The 21,003-nt window shown below is 39.4% G+C and overlaps 1 protein-coding gene across 10 annotated transcripts in view; it reads right to left on the reverse strand.

Annotated features, from left to right (window-relative positions):
• Positions 1–21,003, reverse strand: part of Akap9 (A-kinase anchoring protein 9) — a 118,196-nt gene that overhangs the window by 27,661 nt on the left and 69,532 nt on the right. For all 10 annotated transcript variants that reach the window (XM_036180763.1, XM_036180755.1, XM_036180762.1 and 7 more), the window contains 6 exons: positions 13,458–13,620; positions 12,197–12,409; positions 9,734–9,966; positions 8,150–8,269; positions 3,289–3,447; positions 2,625–2,729 (listed from right to left, as the gene is read on the reverse strand). In XM_036180763.1, the coding sequence (XP_036036656.1) occupies positions 2,625–2,729; positions 3,289–3,447; positions 8,150–8,269; positions 9,734–9,966; positions 12,197–12,409; positions 13,458–13,620 (993 nt within the window). The remainder of the gene's footprint in view (positions 1–2,624; positions 2,730–3,288; positions 3,448–8,149; positions 8,270–9,733; positions 9,967–12,196; positions 12,410–13,457; positions 13,621–21,003) is intronic.

Genomic DNA, 21,003 nt, shown 5'->3' on the forward strand with positions numbered 1-21,003 from the left:
GCTGGCCTTGAATTCACAGAGATCCACCTGCTTCTCCCTCCCAGGTGCCGGGATTAAAAGCGTGTGCCACCACACCCTTCTAGAAAACCCATTTTTTAAAATACATATAATTTTCTTGCTTAAAAAAAAAATTTGAGACCTTTAAAGATTTCTTTCTATTCATCTTCCATTTCAAGTAGTCTAACAAATTTTAGAAGATATTTTGTCCAAACTCAGGTTCTGAGAGTAAAGTCATTTAAAATCTGAACCATATAAACATCTTATATTTATATCAGTTATCTGAAAATATTTGCCTAGTTTTCAGAGCAAATGCTTAAAGTTCTCTCCTCATAATGCATGCTTTGATACTTTCTTTTACAGGCTGATGAGTGGTACTGCAGCATACCTGTCACTGTTAGTAAACTGCCCGTCTGTTATTCATTCAGGGCAGGCTCTGTGCAGTTGGTTGTAAGAGGGGGAGCTGGCTGGCGTGCACTCTATGGTTTCTAGCAGTCTCAGATGACTACTGATTCTGGGTAGAAAAACAGGCATCTATTGAATACCTAATTCAGGAAATTAAGGTAGTAGTAGAGCTATAGTATATTAAAAGAAGTACTAAAAACACATGGTCGTGGTGACACATGCCTGTAGTCCCAGCTATTGTAGAGGCCGGATAAGGAAGGTGCCCCTAAGCTGAAGAGTTTGGGCTCAGCACAGGCAACACAGTGAGGTACCATCTGAAAACTAAAGAAAGGGTGCTGGGGAGAGGACTTGGTGTGTAAGTACTCACTGTGAAGGAGCAGGTCTGGGGTTCAGACCACACCATTCACACAAAAGTTAGGGGGACATTTTGTATTCTGTGGTGCCAGGAATCCAACCAACATCCTGTGTTCCCCAGACTAACCCTCTACCATTGGCTACTTCACTAGCCTTTCTAATTAATGTCAGATGAATCTTTCCATATTTTACATAAAAGGCAGGCTCTTTGCTTTCATGAAATAACAAAACCAAAATAAACAAGAACTTTCCAGATAAATATTTGTCAGTATTAGGTGCCAGTAAGAAAATAATTCATGTCCTAGAAAGGATCCTTTCAACTATAGTCATTTGCATAGATGTCTTTTTCTCTATGAGTTCTCTGAACATCATTTTAGCTAATGTCTCAATTACTTCTGTATCTTTTAAAGATTGTATTGACACTTCCATATTATTGAAATCCAACAAACATTTGAAATATATTGAATGTCCTGAGAAATTATATGGAGACATAAATGTAACTTGAACAGTTTGAGGGCTAGAGAATGGCTCAGTTGATAAAGCACCTGGTGAACAAGCAGGAGATCTACTGAGTACATGTAAAGAAGCCAGTCATGGCAGCACATGCTTCGAGTCCTAGCTCTGTGGAGGCAGAAATGGGAGGACCCCTGGACCCCCAGTACCAACCAAGTCCAGCCTAGCTGCTGAGTTCCAGGCCAGAGAGACACCCTGTCTCAAAAACACAAAGGCAAGGGTGGGAGCTCTGGAGACAGAGCTCTGTGGTCAAGAGTACACACAGCTCTTATAGAAGACCCTAATTTGGTCCCTAGCACTCTTGTTAGGTGACTCACAATGCCATGCAACTCCAGTTCCAGGGGAGTTATACCCCTTTCTGGACTCTGGTGGGTGGACACAGATTCACATGCACATATCCCCATAGAAACACACACAATTAAAAACCAATAAAAAGAAATCTTTGAAAAATAAAATGAGGTGGACAGTCCTGAGGAATGATTCCAGTTGGTGACCTCTGTTTCTACACAAAGGTGCATGAAAGCAAGCACTCCTAAGTATGTTTAAAAAGTCATATCCACATCATCATCAAGATGTATTACGGAAGAAAAAGGTTTAAATATATTATATGTAAAGTAGGAAGCTGAATTTACTTTTGTAATAATGAATTTTCTCTTTGGAGATAGGGCTTTGCTATGTTGGTCAGTCTGACTGGGAATTCCTGGCCCCAATCCTTCCACCCACTTTAGTCTCTTGAGCAACTGGGATGTACCGCCATTCCCAGCTGGATGTGATTCTCTTCAAGTAAGGGGGTATAGAAAAATAGGGCTGTTGTTCTCACTGCTGCTGTTGTTATTCCTTGTGATGTTGGGAATCCTAGGTGCTTGCACAATATGGGCAAGTGCTCTCCGATAATGAGCTACACGCTCGGTCTCAGTGTCACGTCAACCCATTATTTAAATACCATTCTTTACTTATGAAAGTGCAGTAATCTCTCAGGAAGATATTTTCAATAACAACAACAAAAGCTGGCAAGACACACAGCAGAGAGGCAATGACTTAGTGCCCGGAGTACGGGCAGCTGGAGAGAGGTACCAGCTCACCATGGTCCCACACACCAGCTCTCTATGCTCGTCTCCACTCAGTCCACACCAGCTAAACGTCTCCCTGCTTCAAGGTCCTCTCTCCAAGAACACAGCCTTTCATCAGCTTATCTGTTCAGTTCTTTATCTCCAAGGCCAGTCTTCAAGGCAGTGAACTGGGAAACACTCAACTTTGCTTTCAGACAATAATGCATTCTGTTCAAATGATACTTTCAAGGTAATTGATGTGAAATAATTCAAACCACATCTGTCGTTTAAAAAGAAGCTCCTTACCTCTCTTTCTTTTCTATCTATAGCGTCCCGCTCAGCCTGCAATTGAACTTCGAGAGACAACTCAGGTTTAGCCTCCACACCTCCAGACTGCTTCTGGTCATTTATCTAGAAAACATAAGAACTTTCTCAAAACTTCAGACATCACACTGATTACTCATTGCAATATTTTTTACTTATTAAGCAGTAATTCTATTTCTGCAATTTAAAAGGGGGAAACTCTACAGTTGAGAATATTCAAAAAGGTACAGACACTCAGTCCTGACACAAAGTGCTGATATTTAAAACTCATTCCTCAGAGAGACAAAAGTGTTTTCCCATCTGCCTGCCTCCAAGCTTTCCTGTTCGACTCTTCTGCTCATTCTGGTCTCCTGCAGCACAACGGGATGAACTTCATGACATCGTTTTTAGAGTCAGGCAAGAATTTAAAATTTAGCTCGTGGTCTAATTACAGTTAAATCATAATGAGCTCTTCTAGCTTAATTGATCTTCCTGCAGCAGAAGCAGGGGGTGCAAACAGCTTCTGGAAGTAAAACAGACCAAAGCAGTCGTGAAGACACACTAGTTCCTGCTGTCTAAGGGCAATGTAACTTTTACAAGAAGAGCTGGCTGTGGAGCTCAGCGGCTGTCCCTAGCGCAGGGCGTGCTGGAGGGAGCGCGGCCTCACACGGACGAGCAGGGCTTGCTCCAGCTCTCGCACTTGACACTCCAGCTTCCCCAGCTCTTCGTTCCGTTCCCGCACGTCTCTCTGCAGCTGCTCTTTACACAGCAGCAGCTCGCTGCACTTGTCTGTTTTTTCTTTCAGATGGGTAGTCAACTGTTCGACCTGAAAGTGGAATGGAAAATGTTTTCGAATGCAGGGCACTCATAACTGTGAATCCCTCGATATCTTATAAACTGCTTTCTGGGCTTGAAAAGGGACCCAGTGTAGAATGCTACTGGCCTACACATCCAAGTCCTCAGGTCTGACCCTCAGTACCCCCACCAAAGACAGGTATTTTAAAGTATGTAAGTCTTATTTTAAAGTAAGGATAGCAATGGTCATCTCTAGCAAAAGCGACATTTTGCATACCAATAAAACCAATATGCAAAAAGAAATACTACTGCTTTCACAGAACTCATTTAAAAAACTATTTCTCTTAAGAGCCTCATGGTTTTATCCTGGCAGAAAGAGGGAAAATGCATTTTGAATAATGTGAATTATCTAAAGGCACATTACACTACAGCCTAATGATGTGATAAAGATAACATATTTGCAGCTAGCTTCTTGACTTGCTCTCAGATAAAGGACAATGTCCTGTAAGTCTTTGTATGTTACATTTGGTAAGAGTTATTGGCAAAGGTTCAGTCTGTTCACTCTACAGAAGAGATGAGGAGAGGTAGACTAAGGAATCTGGATTCCTTGAAGTGCTCCTATTCTGCCCCAAATAAACAGGAAGTGTCCTGAGATCCATCTTCTAGGGCTAATGTACAGTACCTCAAGTGTTGTATAACAGCAAAGGAAGAATATAGGACGGATTAATAAGGCAGTTTATGGACAAACTCATCAAGGGGAAAGTACCAAACGCATTGTAATTCTAAGAAACAGAGGAATATTAGGTTTCAGTGAGACACTTTGAAGAAATGACCAGAATGACAAACACTGCTCTCAGAACATTAAAAAAAATGCCATCTTAATCCAACTACAGGCTCTTGGAAGGTAGTAATAAAGCTACTGAGGAAAAACTAGCAAGGACAGGTGGACTAAGAATTGGAGTAAAGTCTGGAAAACAGACAATGTCATGAAATGTCATGAAATGATACAATACATTTCCAGGTAGTTTCCTGACTGGGAGGAAATCAGAGGGTTAGGGAGGAAGGAAATGAAGTGTGAGGTTCCTGATGGCACACACAGCTTCATTCCATTATGGCACAACCGATTTTGTCAGCGAAGACAGCTTGTGTCTTAGGAGATGACCTTCTAGGTCAGTGGTTCTCAACCTGTGGGTTGCCCCTTTGGGAGCTGAATGATATTTCCACAGGGGTCACATATCAGATATTTACATTACAATTCATAACAGCAGCAAAATTACAGTTGCGAAGTAGCAAAGAAATAACTTTATGGTTGGGGTCACGACAACATGAAGAACTGTATTAAAGGGTCGCAGCATTAGGAAGGTTGAGAACCACTGCACTAGGTTCTAGAGCTTAAAACCTCTTGAGTTTTAACTTTTTCAAAAGCTAAAAATACATTTAGAGGCATAAGGGGCAATGACTACAAACAGTGTGTATTAATGCCTTTTCTAGTGCCCCAGAAATAAAATATTTTGTTTTGTATTTCTTTAGAATTCTTGGAAGGTAAATGAAACCAAATCAACTGCATGAAAATTACAATTTTTAGAATTAAAACTATATCAAGAAATACTAACATCATAGTTAAATCTAAGTGTCTAAGGTAAGCTTTTCAGGAGGCTAAACAACTTGGTCACTGTCACATGCCCAGTAATTAGTAATCAATGATCCAAACAGGGTCTGCGCTACCTTAACTACAATCTTGCTCTTATCAGGACAAGCATCTTTATATTTTCTACAGGGAACCCACCCTCCTTGCCTCACATAGCACTCATTCAGTCAGCAGAGCTCTGGCTACATTCTGAACATGTAAAAGTACAGTGGGAGTGGAAATGGGTGGGGAGAAGGACCAGCAGGTGCAAGCCACCTGACCTAAGTTCCATCCTGGAATACAAGAAGAGAATTGATCCCACAAGTAGTCCTCTGACCTCCACATGTGTACCGTGACACCATCCCCCCATCGTGCGCGCGCGCGTGCGCGCGCGCACACACACACACACACACACACACACACACACACAAATGAAGAAAGGAAAAAAAAAAGTAGCAGAGAGACTGGCTAGGAAGGTACCACAACTATCCAGACAAATAATCATGATATATGGAAATGAACAAAAGCATAAACCAAATATAGTACAAACATGACCTACCAGCAGGATAGTGACTGGGCTGAGAAGAAGAAACATTGAAGAATGTAAGTTTTAGCAATGGAGAATATTATATAAAGATATGAAACTTATTGAGATGAAGAGGAGTATTTTATATTTTCTGGAAAAGGCAAGTTCTTCTATGGCTATGTTGCCCTTGTGGTAAGTGGAAAGAGATGGCAGTTGAATATTTAAGTGTGGGGCTCAACAGAGATGCTAGAAATGAAGGTACAGATGTGGCCACTGATACATGATTGCTGGGAAGAAAATAAAAGCCTGAAAGAAAAGGAGGGCTATGCTTCTGTCTTGGGTACTCCATCACTAATTCTAGCAGACAGAAGAGAAACAAATGGGAGAGAAGACTAACGGAGCAAGTGTATTGCAGATGCTAAGTCAACACAATGCTTCTAGAAGACTCTATGGAATGCTTCTGAGTAGTTGAGTGGGTGAAGGTAGGCGTGATTCCTAGAGGGCCAAGAGTTACTAGATAGCCTTCAAAGCAACACTTTAAATGGAGCAGAGGGTAAAAACCCAAAGAGAGCGGAGCTGGAAACCTCTCTGGAGCACATTCAAAAGAGAATGGGAGATGAGTAGCAAAGAATGAATGTGAATGACTTTTTACTGTATTCATTCATTCCTCTGTGTGTGTGTGTGTGTGTGTGCGCGCGCGCGTGCACATGCACACGTATTCACATGAATCAGGAACCAATTACAGGAGTCCATTCTCTACTTCCATCTTCTAGGAATAGTTTATTTGCCTTAGCAGCAAGTGCCTTTACCCACTGTCTTTGTGATGAAACACTATGACCAAAAGCAAGCTGGCGGGAGAGACGGTTTATTTGGCTTACATTTTCCACATCACAGTCCATGACTGAAGGAAGTCAGGACAGGAACTAAAACAGACAGGATCCTGGAAGCAGGCACTGATGCAGAGGCCATGGAGGAGTGCTGCTTACTGGCTTGCTTCTCATGGCCTGTTTAGTCTGCATTTTTATGGAAGCCAGGACCAACAGCCTAGGGATGGCACCACCCACCATGGGCTGGGCCTTCTTCTTAAGAAGAAGCAATCTTAAGAAAACATCTTACAGCTAGATCTTTTTTTTTTTTTTTTTTAAAGATTATATGGTGTTTATTATAATAATAAAGAGACTTTTCAAGTTAGAAACTCTGAGGTACATCTTTCAGTTTACAAATACTATTTGTAAAAATACTATATCTCTTCAGCACCAAGAAAATGTATTCAAGACTCAAATAACTACACTGATGTCTCTAGGTGATGGGAATCTTTAAAAACTAGTAATGTTCTAGTATAACAGGGAAGCTACACCCTTGAAGTTTAACAGTGTTTGCCTCCACATGACCTAACAATGACAATACCAACTGACATGCCAACAATGATGGGGTGGGGGGAGAGATATCACAGGGCTCCAGCCCTAGAGGGAGAGCTACAAGCAATTGGTAACTGCTGAGAGAGAGATAATCTTCCCCAGGAATTATTCTCTTACTTCATTTTCCAATCCCAAGTAGTCATTCATAAAAATTTGCACATATAGGCAATATCATAGGTAATCTGAAGAAAGAGATTATTACTCTCATATGAAATGATGGGGAGGCATGAGAACTGTTAGATGGAGGAAATGGAGAAAATAGTACAATTATATTTTTATTTAAAGTAATATCAATCTTAAAAATTAAAGTAATTTTAAAAATAGTAGTAGTTTTATTTTATATATTGGTCTCAGTGAGATAGGTTATTTATTTATTTATTTATTTTGGTTTTTCGAGACAGGGTTTCTCTGTGTAGCTTTGTGCCTTTTCTGGAACTCTCTATGTAGCCCAGGCTGGTCTCGAACTCACAGAGATCCACCTGCCTCTGTGTCCCGAGTGCTGGGATTAAAGGTGTGCGCCACCACCCGGCAAGATAGGTTATTAACAGCAGATTTATCCTGAAGTTTTAGACCCAATTTGATTTTCAAGTTCAAATACAGGAGAATAAGTTTATAATGAAATAATATTCTTTGAGATTTACGACTTTAGTATATTATGTACATGAGATTGTTCACAGATTTAATAATAACTTTTTGCTGCTTACAGCCAGATCTTACGGAAGCTCCCTTCTTTAAGTAAGTCTAGCTGGTGTCTAGCTGACATAGAATCAGCCAGTATACCCACCGAGCCACCGTGCTGGCCAGAGAATAACCTCAAATGACTGTCACTGAGAGTGAGAAGACAGAAATGAACAAGGAAAGTGATTTAATAGTGTGACTAATTACACAGAGGGGAGTAATTTCAAATTCCTAACTTCTTCCCCCACCCACCCCGAGTTTGAACTCAGGGCTTCAAACAGGGTAGGTAAACACTCTGAGACATATTCTCATCCTAATGCAGTACATTTTTATGGCTAACAGGTGCCTTACATTTAAATAACTTCCTTTAATTTTTGACACTGACATACAATATAAAGAATCCACCTTTGAGTTTTCAAGATGCCTTGTTTTACAATGAGACACTCAAGAGGACAAAGGAGACGCACTGTCCGTGAGTCCTTACCTCTCTGGTTTGCTGCTCACTGGTGGGCTGGAGTCGAGGCACAGCCTTAAGTTGCTGTTCCAGCTTCTGTATTTCCAGCTGAAACACATCTCTCTCATGCTCCCTGTCAACTGCTTGTTCCTGAAATTTAATGATAATGATAATAGTAACGACAATGATGATGATGTTGATATTGGGTTGGGCATGGTGGCACACGCCTTTAACCCCAGTACTTGAGAGAGGCAGGAGAATTTTGTGAGATCAAGGTCAGTCAGGTCTACATAGCAAGTTCTACACTAAGCAGGACTTCACAGTAAGACTGTTTAAAAAAATAAACAAACAACATAAAAAAAACTATAGAACTTATGACACTATCATTTAATTAATTAATATTTATTGTCCCCATTATTTTTTATATCCCTTTAGCTAGAGGTTGAAAGATTATGGGCTGATACACGAATACCCAAAACCACAAAGGTTTAAGAAGAAAACACATTTTAGGGGATTATAGTACATTGCCTATTTGGGCTCGTCAACAAAAACTTGAATATTTAAAATCATTAGCAGTACTATCTTTTTTATTCAAATAATGTTAAATGCAGAATAAGAACAAGACAAATTTGTACAAAGGAGGAATCTACTGCTAATTCAGTCTTAGAACAGGTAAGCGATATAAATTAGTTTGCATAATCCTATTCTAGACTTACACCTAAAAATACAAAACGTATTCAATTGATTCTGACAAGGGCAGGTTATTGGCTGATGTGGATACTTCTTTTGTACACTGTGAATGTGTGTTGCTCCCATTGGTTTAATAAAGAGATAAACGGCTAACAGCTCGTCATGAAGAGGACAGGCAAGATGTTCTCTGGGATGAAGAAAGGCAGAGTAGACGAGAGATGCGGAGAGAAGATGAGCATGCCATACTGAGGAAAGGCACTAAGCCACATGGGAGACTATAAATGAGAAATATGGGTTAACTTAAGTTGTAAGAGCTCGTTGCTAACAAGCCTGAGTAGGGCCGAGCTTTTATAATGAATAATAAACCTCTGTGTGGTTATTTGGCAGCTGATTGGTAGGACAGAAATATCAGCTTACCTTGGCTTATGAAACCCTAAAGATGTTCTGTGTGAAAAGTCAAAACCAATGACATTTGGGTGAGAGTGATGGCAGTGTGTCAGCTGTGCCTGTCCTGCTATGTGCCACACTGAGCGCTGTGCTCAGCTCTTGTGCAAGAAGCACTTGAAACTGGGAATTCTTACCTGTTTTGGCTACTAGTAAAGGGCAAAACTAGAAAGAGCTTAACTTTGAATCTGGAAATCTGAGCTGCTCAGGGTTATTCACACACTAGGTGTCCTTTAACTTGTCTTTTAAAAAATATTTATGCATTAAATACTTAATTGTTTTTGTTGCTAGTAATTGGATTCAGAGACTCCTGACGACTAAGCAAGCATGGATGGTATCACTGAGCTATACCCTCAGCCTTAGTAGTCACCCATCTCCTTGCTTTTCTACCCACCTGTCCCATCTGTCTGCCCATCAGTCCATTCATCCACCCAGCCACCCAGCCATATCTGTCCATGTAGCTAAGCTGAAGACACTTACATCAATAAATCTTCTCATTTTCTCCAGCTGCTTTTCCAGTGCTTGGTTTTGCTGCCTTAGATCTGTTAGCTCAACATTTTTCTCCTGCTCCATTTCTATTAACTTACTGGTCTTCTCTTCAACATCTATTTCTAGAATTTTCACTTGCTTCTGAAGTTCATTATGTACTTTTTCAGCTTGACACTGCACTTCCAGCTTTTCCTTCATTAGTTTTTCTGTCTCCTGTAGAAATTCTGTTTACAAATGTGACAACACACTTGGTTAAATTATGATTCATAATGTTATGACAATGAAGTAATGGACTACTATTTTTAAACTTTATCTTCATGAAATAAAGGCTGAGAATTACTTTAAATACATTAAAAAGTAAATACTTTCTTCTAGAAATATCAAAATATTTTACTCCTGCATAAGAAAGCAAACTACTATTATACAGAATTAATAAAAATGATAATTCCTATTACAAAAAGTTATTTTTGTGAAAACAATGTAGTAAATAACAGGATAATACATTTTTATGATCAAGGAAAGAACAAAGTTCATTTGAATTAGACCATAAAATACTGACCACATTTTTAACCACAGGCAAAACTGAGTCCATTCAAAAGCCAAAAATCACCTTTCTCTGCACACAAAATAAACACAGTAAGCAAACACCGGTAACTCTTTAACCAGGAAAAGGGGAACAGAAAGAGGAAGGAGGCGACAGTCAGAATTTCTGATCAGTCTTATGCTTGTATTAGATCCACACCCCTGAACTGCCTTTTCATGTCTGCATGTCTGTGCATCAAGGGAGCACGGACACGTACGGGGATCACTGTGGTTAGGGCATGAAGAGCAGGTTCAATTCCTACTTCTATTACCTCCCTCCTGTGTGACAATTGATAAGATGGTCTTCAGTTCTGTTATGTGAGCAACTGGGGATGAACTGAATTAATATGTGTAAAGAACAGTGTCTGGGATATAGGAAGGACCATGTGAAGATTGGCTGTTAGTCTAGGTGATAAAGTATAGACAGCAAAAAAAAAAAAAAAAAAAAAGAAAGAAAAAAGACAGAGAGAATTTTTATACTAACTGATGAACCAACAGTGTATTCAGATCTTGGATCTATAGAAAACATCTTATCTAAAATAATATCGTTATTATATGTTAATATCAAAGTAAATTAGCCACAAAGCCTCTTAGTAAATCACCTGACCCATTTGCTACCATCAGCTTATCAACTTTTCTGTTTTGCAAGGAATACTCTGAAAAATCAGAGACCAGAGAGCTTAATGTATTCATAAAACAGACTGTTTGTTTCTTCAGGATACTCAACATTTTCTTTTAAAAAGTCAAAATGGTTTTGGGCTCTATGCAAAATCAGATTAAATAAGATAATGGTAACTATAAACCTCAGGAGTTAATATCAAATCAAAACATATTTTTATTGTAAATTAAGCTGTTACTGTTAAAAAGAAAAATTGTAAGTATGAAAGAAACACAACAGAGAAACTGCAAAATTAGAAATGTTAGTTGGAAATCAAGGTCACCCAAATTTTGAGCTGTGGTTCTACCACCCAGTAACAGTGCATGCAACTGTGCACACACCTGCTCCAGGAGCTGCATCAACTGCAGCATCTACTGACCCTAGGAGAGTAAGAACAAAACTATCGTTACGTCTTCTACTTTCTCAAATGCGATAACGCTTATTTGCACACATTAAAAAGGTGACGTCACTGGTTATCACTGTTACCCATAGTTCCATGTCTCTTGTATATTTTGTATATATGACATGAGACCTTTTAACCTTAAAAATTCCAGCTCTAAACCTGTGCTAAACTAATCAGAGCATCCCTAGGGAGAAAATGTAGGTTTTATTTCTAAGTTAATGAAACTAGAGAAACTCCAAATGTATAGATCCCAACTATGCATTTAAAAATCAAAGAGGGTTCAATAAACAGGATTCAAAGTCCATGGTCACCAGGACAGATATTTATCACTCAATAAGCTTTAAGATCAAGATGTAAAAATTAGCCATTGTAAAGTTCAGTGTTCTTTGCATCCTCCTAAATGAGATGTCAGATGTCTTCTGGGTCACTTTGGCTTGCAAGCCCACACTGCCTACATTTGCTCATGACCAGCAGCACCAGGTCAGTGTTCACATTTTCCTCACCTCTCTCCCACTAAAAGAACTCTGTTATACCCATTTCTAAAACACACAGCCTCATTACTTTTAGCTTTTTGAGCATAAATAAATAATTCTCTTTTCCTCTTAACAGTTAATATCTTTAAAAGGCAAAATAGAAAATATTCCATAAAAATGGCTAATAACTCATTTGCCTTTAAAGTATATTTTCTTATGATTTTTCAAATGTGTATACAAATATGTAAATAACGGCACTGAAGAGGATAATCTGTCCCATGAGCATCTGAAGAAGAGAAACAGAAGAGCAACCAGATGACACGAAGTCTGGTACATACGCTGCTCCAGTGGGCTGGCCGCTGCTCGCATCGCGGCCTTCTGCCTGGAGAGCAGCTCCTGCTCCTCCTGCATTTGCTGCTGCTCAGCTTCCAGTTCTCGCAGTCTAGCGCTCACACACAACAGCTCCTGCTCTAGCCGATCTATTATGTACGCTTTCTCCTGAATTTCTCTTTCAAAAACAATTTTTTCATCCGAATACCCATCAATAATACCTATAAGACACAATGTGGGGAAATTGAATTGCATCTAATTTAAATTCACTATCAGGTTTTGTTTTTTCAGACAGGGTCTCACTATTATGCCCTAAGCTGGCCTTGAACATTGTGATCCTCCTGCCTCAGCCTTCCAAGTGCTGAGATCGCAGATGTGTACATCTAGGCCAAGCTTACCATTAGACGTTAATACTAACAATAAAACCATTCTGTTAGCAAAACTTTAAATCACTTCATCCTATTAAAAGCCTGCTGCTGAGCTTTACTGCCATTTTGCAATAATTTTTCTTGTTTACTGTACATAAACATGAAATCTCCCTAAACTGTCTAATACTTTGCTATACTAAAGTACCATGACACACATACGTAATTCAGTTTATCAGACAGAAATAGACAGGCTCCTGGGAGCTTAAAATACATCAAATGCTTGTGAATTGAATCACATTTTAACTATAATAGAGAAGGTTGACATTTTAAGAAATTCTAGAAGGCCAACACCCTGAAAGAACAGAAGAGCGTTTTAGAGGTTAAAGTCTGTAATGACGTTTAATTATGACCTTACACCACCCAAATAAAAGCTTTTGCCTTAGTTTTCTAATTTTAAGAATTACCTCAGACTCACCATCATCTACTTTTGAATCACCTAATTTTTTTTTTTTTTTTTTTTTTTCCTTTTGGAGACAGGGTTTCTCCATGTAGCTTTGGAGCCTGTCCTGGAACTCATTCTGATGACCAGGCTGGCTTTGAACTTAGAGATCCGCCTGGCTCTGCCTCCCGAGTGCTGGGATTAAAGGTGTGTGTCACCATGCTGGGCCTGAATCATCTAAATTTTTAATGTTATCTCTAATTTTATAAATTCTTTTTATAATATGTGTGTGTGTGTGTGTGTGTGTGTGTGTGTGTGTATGCATGCTTAGGGAAATTCAGGGGACAAACTCTATTTTTCAATGGTCACTTTAATTAGACTGGGGTTTACCAACCTGGCTGTGCATCCAAGTCTCTATTCTCAGACTGAACCATCTCCCGTCTCAGTGACCAAGGCACTTACTTTCTGCTCTGTTCAGCTCCACAGCCAGCTGCTCTCTGGCCCGCGACTCCTCTTGAAGGCGTTCATGCAGTTCTTCTAAGCACCTGAGTGACTCTGTTGCCTCTTGCTTTTGTCTAAAGGACTCATGCATCAACTCTGTCTGTGTGACTTTCGCATGTTCCAGCTAAACCAGGAGGGCAGGAGAACACAAATAAGTAAGTGTTGGGTTCCAGTGTCACCTCTCATAAACAAGCAAAAACTAAGAAAGGATCTCAAATAAAGACATCTCAGTAAATGACAGCACAACACTTGCTGCACATGTTAGCGGCAGGTACTAGTCACAGCAGATACACACATTTGCTGTATGCCACTTTCTATAAGAGATATAGGCCAGTTTTATTAAGCTACAGAATGCTTTCTACTTTAAATCAGTAGACATACGTTCTATCATACAAACGGGGGTATAGAGCTAGTGAAGCCAAGCTCTCTGTATTTGCTATAGACTTCCAGAAACTATGTGGTCCAGGACAAACCAGTAACATTTTGCCTGTTAACTTCTTCAGTTCTGACTACTTTGTGGTAGACTACTAAAACATGGCATCAAAAACAAAATCACAGGATGCAATAAATGAAATTGTAATGCATATGCTTATTAAATAAGAGCTTTGTACTTCTGAAAGAATTTGTAAAAACTTTAAAGCTTCTGAAGATACTCAGTTTATTGAAAAACCTTGGACTATAGAAACTGAAAATCTAGTACCTTCAAATGTTATCAGCATAACACTAAAAATCAAGTACCTTCAAATGTTATCAGCATGACACTAAAAATCTAGTACTCTTCAAATGCTATTAGCATGCATTTTTGTGGATGGCAAGGATGGCAGAACAGACTGGAGCCACAGCTGTGTGAGATCAGAGAAAGGCACTGTCCCTGACGGGTGTCACTGGGCCCTGAAGGGCCTTCCTCATTACCTGTCTTAGTCAAAGCTCTCAGAACCAAGCAGCTGTATGTATCTGCACAGGGTCACAGCAAGTCTTGGTAATCTGTAAGTTTGTATGTACTTTGTGCATCTCAAAGATAGAACTACCAAGCTTTACATTTAAAACATAAGCAAATATATAGTGGTTTCTAGCTTAGACAGAAATCATAAAACACATTAATACTAAGATACAGCTAAATAGAATTCTAATATAATAAAAATAGAATTACTAATAACCAATATATTATCAATTACATCAATAATGTATTAATGTAATGATTAATATGTAACACTTAACATTACTTCTGAGCTTCACATCTGAGCACTATTTACGGTAAAACACAGACTGTAGTGTCACTAAGGCTCCGGTCACTCCAAATCAGTGTTCTCAACCTTCCTGATGCTGCCACCCTTCAGTACAGTTCCCCATGCTGTGCTGATCCCTAACTGTAAAGTTATTTTTGTTGCTGCTTCGTAACAGTAATTTTGCTGTTATGAACTGTAAGATAAATATGTTTTCTAATGGTCTTGGGCAACCCCTGTGAAAGGGTCATTCGAACTCCAAAGGGGTTACAATCCACAGGCTGAGAACAACTGCTCTAAATAAATGTCCAAAATATCCACATACAATTATTCTTGTTTTAACAAGATGTTTAAACTACCACTTAAAACATTATTTCCATGAGAATTCATATGAAATGGAAAATATATCACCACAAAAGGATAAAACTTTTATATAAACACTTTTAATTGGGGAAAGGATTTATTCTTTTTAGATGTAACATACACATTTACTTAGATTGTAAAGAAACATGACCAGAAAGTATGAACTCATCTGCACACAAATACCTTTTTAAAATTTAGTTGCAACAGCTATTTCCAATAGTATCACTCACTTCTGCATATACACGTGTAAATCTCTCCAGTAAATTATGTTACCTACTGCCAGGTGATGGTGGCGCACGCCTTTACTCCCAGGACTCAGGAGGCAGAGGCAGGTGGGTCTCTGTGAGTTCGAGGCCAGCCTGGGCTACCAAGTGAGTCCAAGGAAAGGCGGCACAGAGCTACACAGAGAACCCCTGTGTCGAAAAACCAAAAAAGTTACCTACTAAAAATGTGAACTCTCAAAGAGTTCAGAGCCGTAGCCCAAGCAGGTGCATTTCTTTCCATATTTCAAATTTACAGAAATTCAATAAGGATTTAAAACAAAATAAAATCCTGCTTTAGATGAGTAAACCACCACACCTTTGCTTTTACCTCTCATCTCACAAGATTTAAGCTAGTATTTGTGGGAAGAAGAAGAAGGAGAAGGAGAAAGAGGAGAAAAAGGAGAAGGAGGAGGAGGAGAAGAAGGGGGAGAAGGAGAAGGAGAAGGAGGAGAAGCAGCAGCAGCAGCAGCAGCAGCAGCCACAGCCGCCGCCACCGAAAACAGAATAAACAAATTAGGATAGCACAACTGGGTTCACACTTCACTGGGATAAAGATTCTCTTCAAAGTTTTACCTACATTTGTACCTGAATTCCTTCCCCCCAGGCAGGGCATGAATGATTCCTACTATGTGCAACCACAGGCAATATATGAAAAAATAAAATTCAGAGCTTTTACTTTTCAGCAGAGTAAAGCATTAGTAAATATTCTGTCACTCTAAAAATTGTTGGTGAGGCAGCAAAACTATTCTAACAATCATCTAGCATGTTAAATATTAGCTAAGATTTATAGTTAAAGCCATGCAAGTCATAAAAAAAATGCTGAATAGCCTGTAGAGAATGCTCACAACACATTTAAAGATCCTATGAACCAGAAATCCTGAACATATAGGCATTTTTACAGTGGTCATTTAACCTTAGCAGTGTTTACACAAATATTTCACACTGAAACCTGAAAAGGTTAGTTTTCTATAGAATTAATAAGCTTATTAAAACAGAAACCAAGTCCCTGGGGTGTAACAATTCAGAATACAAGCTCCCTCTCCTATGTTTAGAGCCACAGCCAATAGAGCACGTGATCACAAACATCTGGCAAGGAAATCCACTGGGCAGTCTTAGGCAGCATCATACCCATTCTCTCAAACACATCCATTACATTTTTTTTTTTTTTAATTTTGGATCAGCATTACAGACAGACATACAATCTTTAGGATAGGAAGAATCTTTACAAATAGCTTTCTGGGTACAGAAGAAATTTAATATTTAGCTCATTGTACTATCTGAAGTCAAAAGCAGTGAAGTTGGGGTTTGAGGAACAAAGTTAGCCCTTCTGCCCACCTCAGGTGTGTGAGTATTAACAGCCCAACTAGAGCAAAGCAAGGGTCTGTTCCATTCAACCTGTATAAGGACAGTGACATTTTCAATTCATTACAGTTTACTATATTTCTATACTATATTACTATATTTCTAAAGTACTACTGTATACTTACTGAATAAGGAGGGGTCGGCAGGGAAATTTTAGAAATAAGCTTTAATATGTGTCCATTTCTTTTGTGAATAAAATGAAAAATAGAAAGGTTGACAATTACTGAGTTGTTTTCATCCAAATGTTCTGACAGAGGATAAGGATATGGCAAAGGCACACGAGATTCAACTTCATAAATGTCTCCCTCCTCTTCTTCCAACCAAGAGCCACTGAGCTGGACAGTGGCCAAATAGGTCCTGTAAGAATCCATTCTAGATAAGGCTGCCAAGCTTCTTCTGTTCCATCAGATTTGTTTTAAAAAATTTTTACATTACAAAATTCCTTTTAATTTATCAAGACAACCTATACTAGTGCAAGATTTTCTTTTTAGTATTCACAAGCAAACTTGATTCATATAAATTGAACAAAAAGCTGATACAAAAATTCAGCTTCAAAAACAAAACAAAACCCACAAAAGTCTATCAAGTCAAAAACTAAAACAGAAGCAAAAACACCCCAGACAATCCAGTAGTAAAAGCAATAAACAAAAAATAGTTCCAACTAGAATAATTAAATCCTTGACAAATGAAAGAATAAAAGTATAAAGATATAATTAGCTAAGCAACAAAACTGCTCTCTGTATCCAGTGTGTCAAAGGTAATAATTAGGCCTTCCAAGCAGATATTGGCAGGCAAGGTCAGCTTGTAAATCTCCATGGTAGCACTCTTGAGAAACACTGCTGAATTTCTCTTGCTCTTCAAGCCTCACAATTCAAAAGGAAAAGCTCCTCTGAACTGAGATATTCAAATAACCTCCAGGCTGGGCTAAAGGTCTCAATTGGTGTCCTCTAAGGCACAAGCCAGAGCAGAGGGTGTGGCTAAAGTCTGTCTGTGCCTATACAACAGGTGGAATGTGAGTCAGTATGCCCACATTAAACCCTGCCTAACAGGATCCGAGTTCCACGTCGATCCGAGTTCCACGTCAGAGCTTTCAAAAGGGTATTTAGACAAGTTTATAATGCTTTGGAAATAAACTAGTATTTTTCCATCCCACTAGAATGTTGCTTTAAGAATATAAAATAGAAAGTATGATTGTGTTCACATTACTAATTCAATATAGAAAAAAATCATTATTTCTGAAAAGCTGAATTAGAATCTGTTTGGTATTTCCTTAGAAAGAAGACATTTAAGAAGCCACTGACCTATACATGTTTTGGTTACATCCCATTTTCAGTTTCTAGAGTGCACGTTAAGGAAAATGCCCTTTTTAAAGCTGAATTATATATACTATTTAGCATTATAATAATGACATTACCTAGAGCAACCCGTGGGCCCTGCCTAACTCTGGCACCAGCCACTCTCTGGCAGCTCCAAAACCTTAAGCAATAGTGAATGAGACAGCTGCTCAGAAATTTACAAGGTAAATAACTTACTTAAAAAATATTCCTGATAATTAAAGATTCTCAATAATGAAAGTTGCTTTAAATAATAGACATTTATTTTTTTTTGCTTTTGTTTTCTATTCTGTAACTAAATATGCTAAAACCCCAAAATCTTTATCTAAATGGAAAAACTTATACTAAAGTAAGTAGGCAATACCACGAAAATTGATTTTATAGTAATTCTCATTACATAGTCTATGTTGGTATTCAAATTCTTCCTAGCAAACTAGTAAGCAGGGCAAGAAAAACAATAACAGAACACTATCACCACCACCACCCCCGAGAGAGGGGGGAGGGGGAGAGAGAGAAAGAGAGACAGACAGACAGACAGACTGACTGACTTTCCATAGGTTGGGAAGCAGCGAAGCAGAGAAGTCTCAATATGCCAATATTCTGGGGACTCTTGTTATAGATGTTATTGGAGAAGATGTCTTATCATATATACAAGATGGAGGAATAACCCCATTACTGCTGCAGTTACATGTAATTTTACTTTTTCCATTGTGTGTGTGTGTGTGTGTGTGTGTGTGTGTGTGTGTGTGTGTGTGTATGTGTGTGTGGTGCACGTATATGTGAAGTCTGAGGTGGAAATCCGGAATCATCCTGAATTACTCTTCCATCCTATTTGTTGAGACAGGCTCTTTCCATCAAACCCAAGTTCCAAGACAGCCAGAACGATCACGCAGAGAAACCCTGTCTGGAACCTCCCTGCCCCTCTAAAAAGCACCTTCATTTTTTTTTTTTAAGTATCAATATCCAGACTAACTTATGCCTACCATCAAGTTCTAGAAGATCAAGACTTAGTACATACCTGCTATTAATTTACAGTACAGAGCTGAGTATTTCCCCCAATAAAACAACCTTCGATACTACGAGTACAAAACTCCCCCAGCATTTTGTAGTTCCTCTAAAACTATAAAGCTTGTGATGAATTTAATTTCAGACACATGGCTTACGCAGTGTGTTTTTATAAGACTGATCCTTGAGGGTGAGGGGAGAGAAAAAAAAAAAAGCAAAATCATAGTTTCAAATTCCTGGAAATGATGACATTTCTAATTGAGTCCTCTTCAAACTCCAGACTATCTTCAGGCGATCACATGGCTGATAACATCCACAATTTCCCACATTTCTTAAGCTCTATACTGAAACCCATGACTCAGTTCCCTCTGACCTCAAAGGATTTCAGCCTGAGGCACATCCTCCATTCTCAGTGCGCCTCTCCAATGAATTGCCCCAACCCTACCACATCCCCACACACTCCAGATCAATTCCCACCTGCCAGAGCCTGGCCTCTGCCCCTTCTCACCTGGAGAGTTCTCAGTCTCCCTCTTGCCACACCACCTTTCTTCCCATCCACCCAGCACATTCCTGTTTCAGGAACCTCTCAGAAACATACATTCTATATCATTTTTCCTGCTAAAATATCTTTACCACAGAACTGTCTACTGCTCTCTTCAACCTAGGGGTGCTTTACAACAACATACTTGGCCAACTGTCACACATTTTCTCCATCACACACCTAGTTTTTCCTTGTCTTTCATTCTGCACTTCATTTTAATTCATTCTCTTTTGAATCAGGCTTTCATTTCTGCTATTCCACTGAAATGGTTCTTGGAAGGTCCCTAGTGATGCCAAGATTTCAAATCCCATTTTTCAGTTTGAACTCACATTACCTATCAGTGTTATATGACAGTGAGTCATTTCATTCATGTTCAGAGGGCAGAAGTACTGATTAAGAACATGGACTCTGAAGTTAAACTGCCTGGGTTCAAATTATCACTTCACCACCTGACTGGTAAGCTGGGCAAAAGACTTCAGGAGCTTGTTTCTGTGTTCTTTTCCTGCAAGCATGCCCACCACTCCCCAGTACTCCAGACTGTGCCCACCACTCCCCCAGTACTCCAGACTGTGCCCACCACTCCCCAGTACTCCAGACTGTGCCCACCACTCCCCAGTACTCCAGACTGTGCCCACCACTCCCCAGTACTCCAGACTGTGCCCACCACTCCCCAGTACTCCAGACTGTGCCCACCACTCCCCAGTACTCCAGACTGTGCCCAACACTCCCCAGTACTCCAGACTGTGCCCAACACTCCCCAGTACTCCAGACTGTGCCCAACACTCCCCAGTAAAGAGCAGAACCAGGCAGGACACACTGGGGTGATAGAATTATGTTGTACTGTGACTTCAGTGTAGGTACACGTAACTCTCAACTGGAAGAACTGTCCACTCAGAGTTACTTTCATCAATTTAAAAAAAAAGAGAAACCCACAGGAAGAAACCAAAGTGAAAAAAGTTCACAAATTGAGTCTACAGAAGAAAAATCATACTGGTAGGGGAAGGGAGAAAGGGTTAAGCATAAGGAACTTTGAAAAACTGTATTGTGATGTATACTATGAGGCTACAACAAAAAGCATTATCTATATATACATTATTACAAACTCATTAGTCCACTTGCTTCTCCTAAAGGCATAGATTAGCAATTCTGAAGTTACTTATGAATCATAAGGTTGAAGGTGGAAGTGGAAACTCAACAGAAATGGTAAATTTCCCTCACTGTTGGAAAACGCTTTCAAAGGAGCGGGGAAGGAAGACGAAGGTTACTGACAGGAACCAGAGTATCAGGACATATTTTATTGCTGTTTTTGGAGACAGGGTCTCTCTACATAGTCCTGGCAATCCTGGAACTCATTATGTAGACTAGGCTGGCCTTGAACTCAGAGATCCACCTGCCTCTACTTCCCAAATTATGGGC

Source organism: Onychomys torridus, chromosome 3 (assembly GCF_903995425.1).
Source record: "Onychomys torridus chromosome 3, mOncTor1.1, whole genome shotgun sequence".
Taxonomy (NCBI): domain Eukaryota; kingdom Metazoa; phylum Chordata; class Mammalia; order Rodentia; family Cricetidae; genus Onychomys; species Onychomys torridus.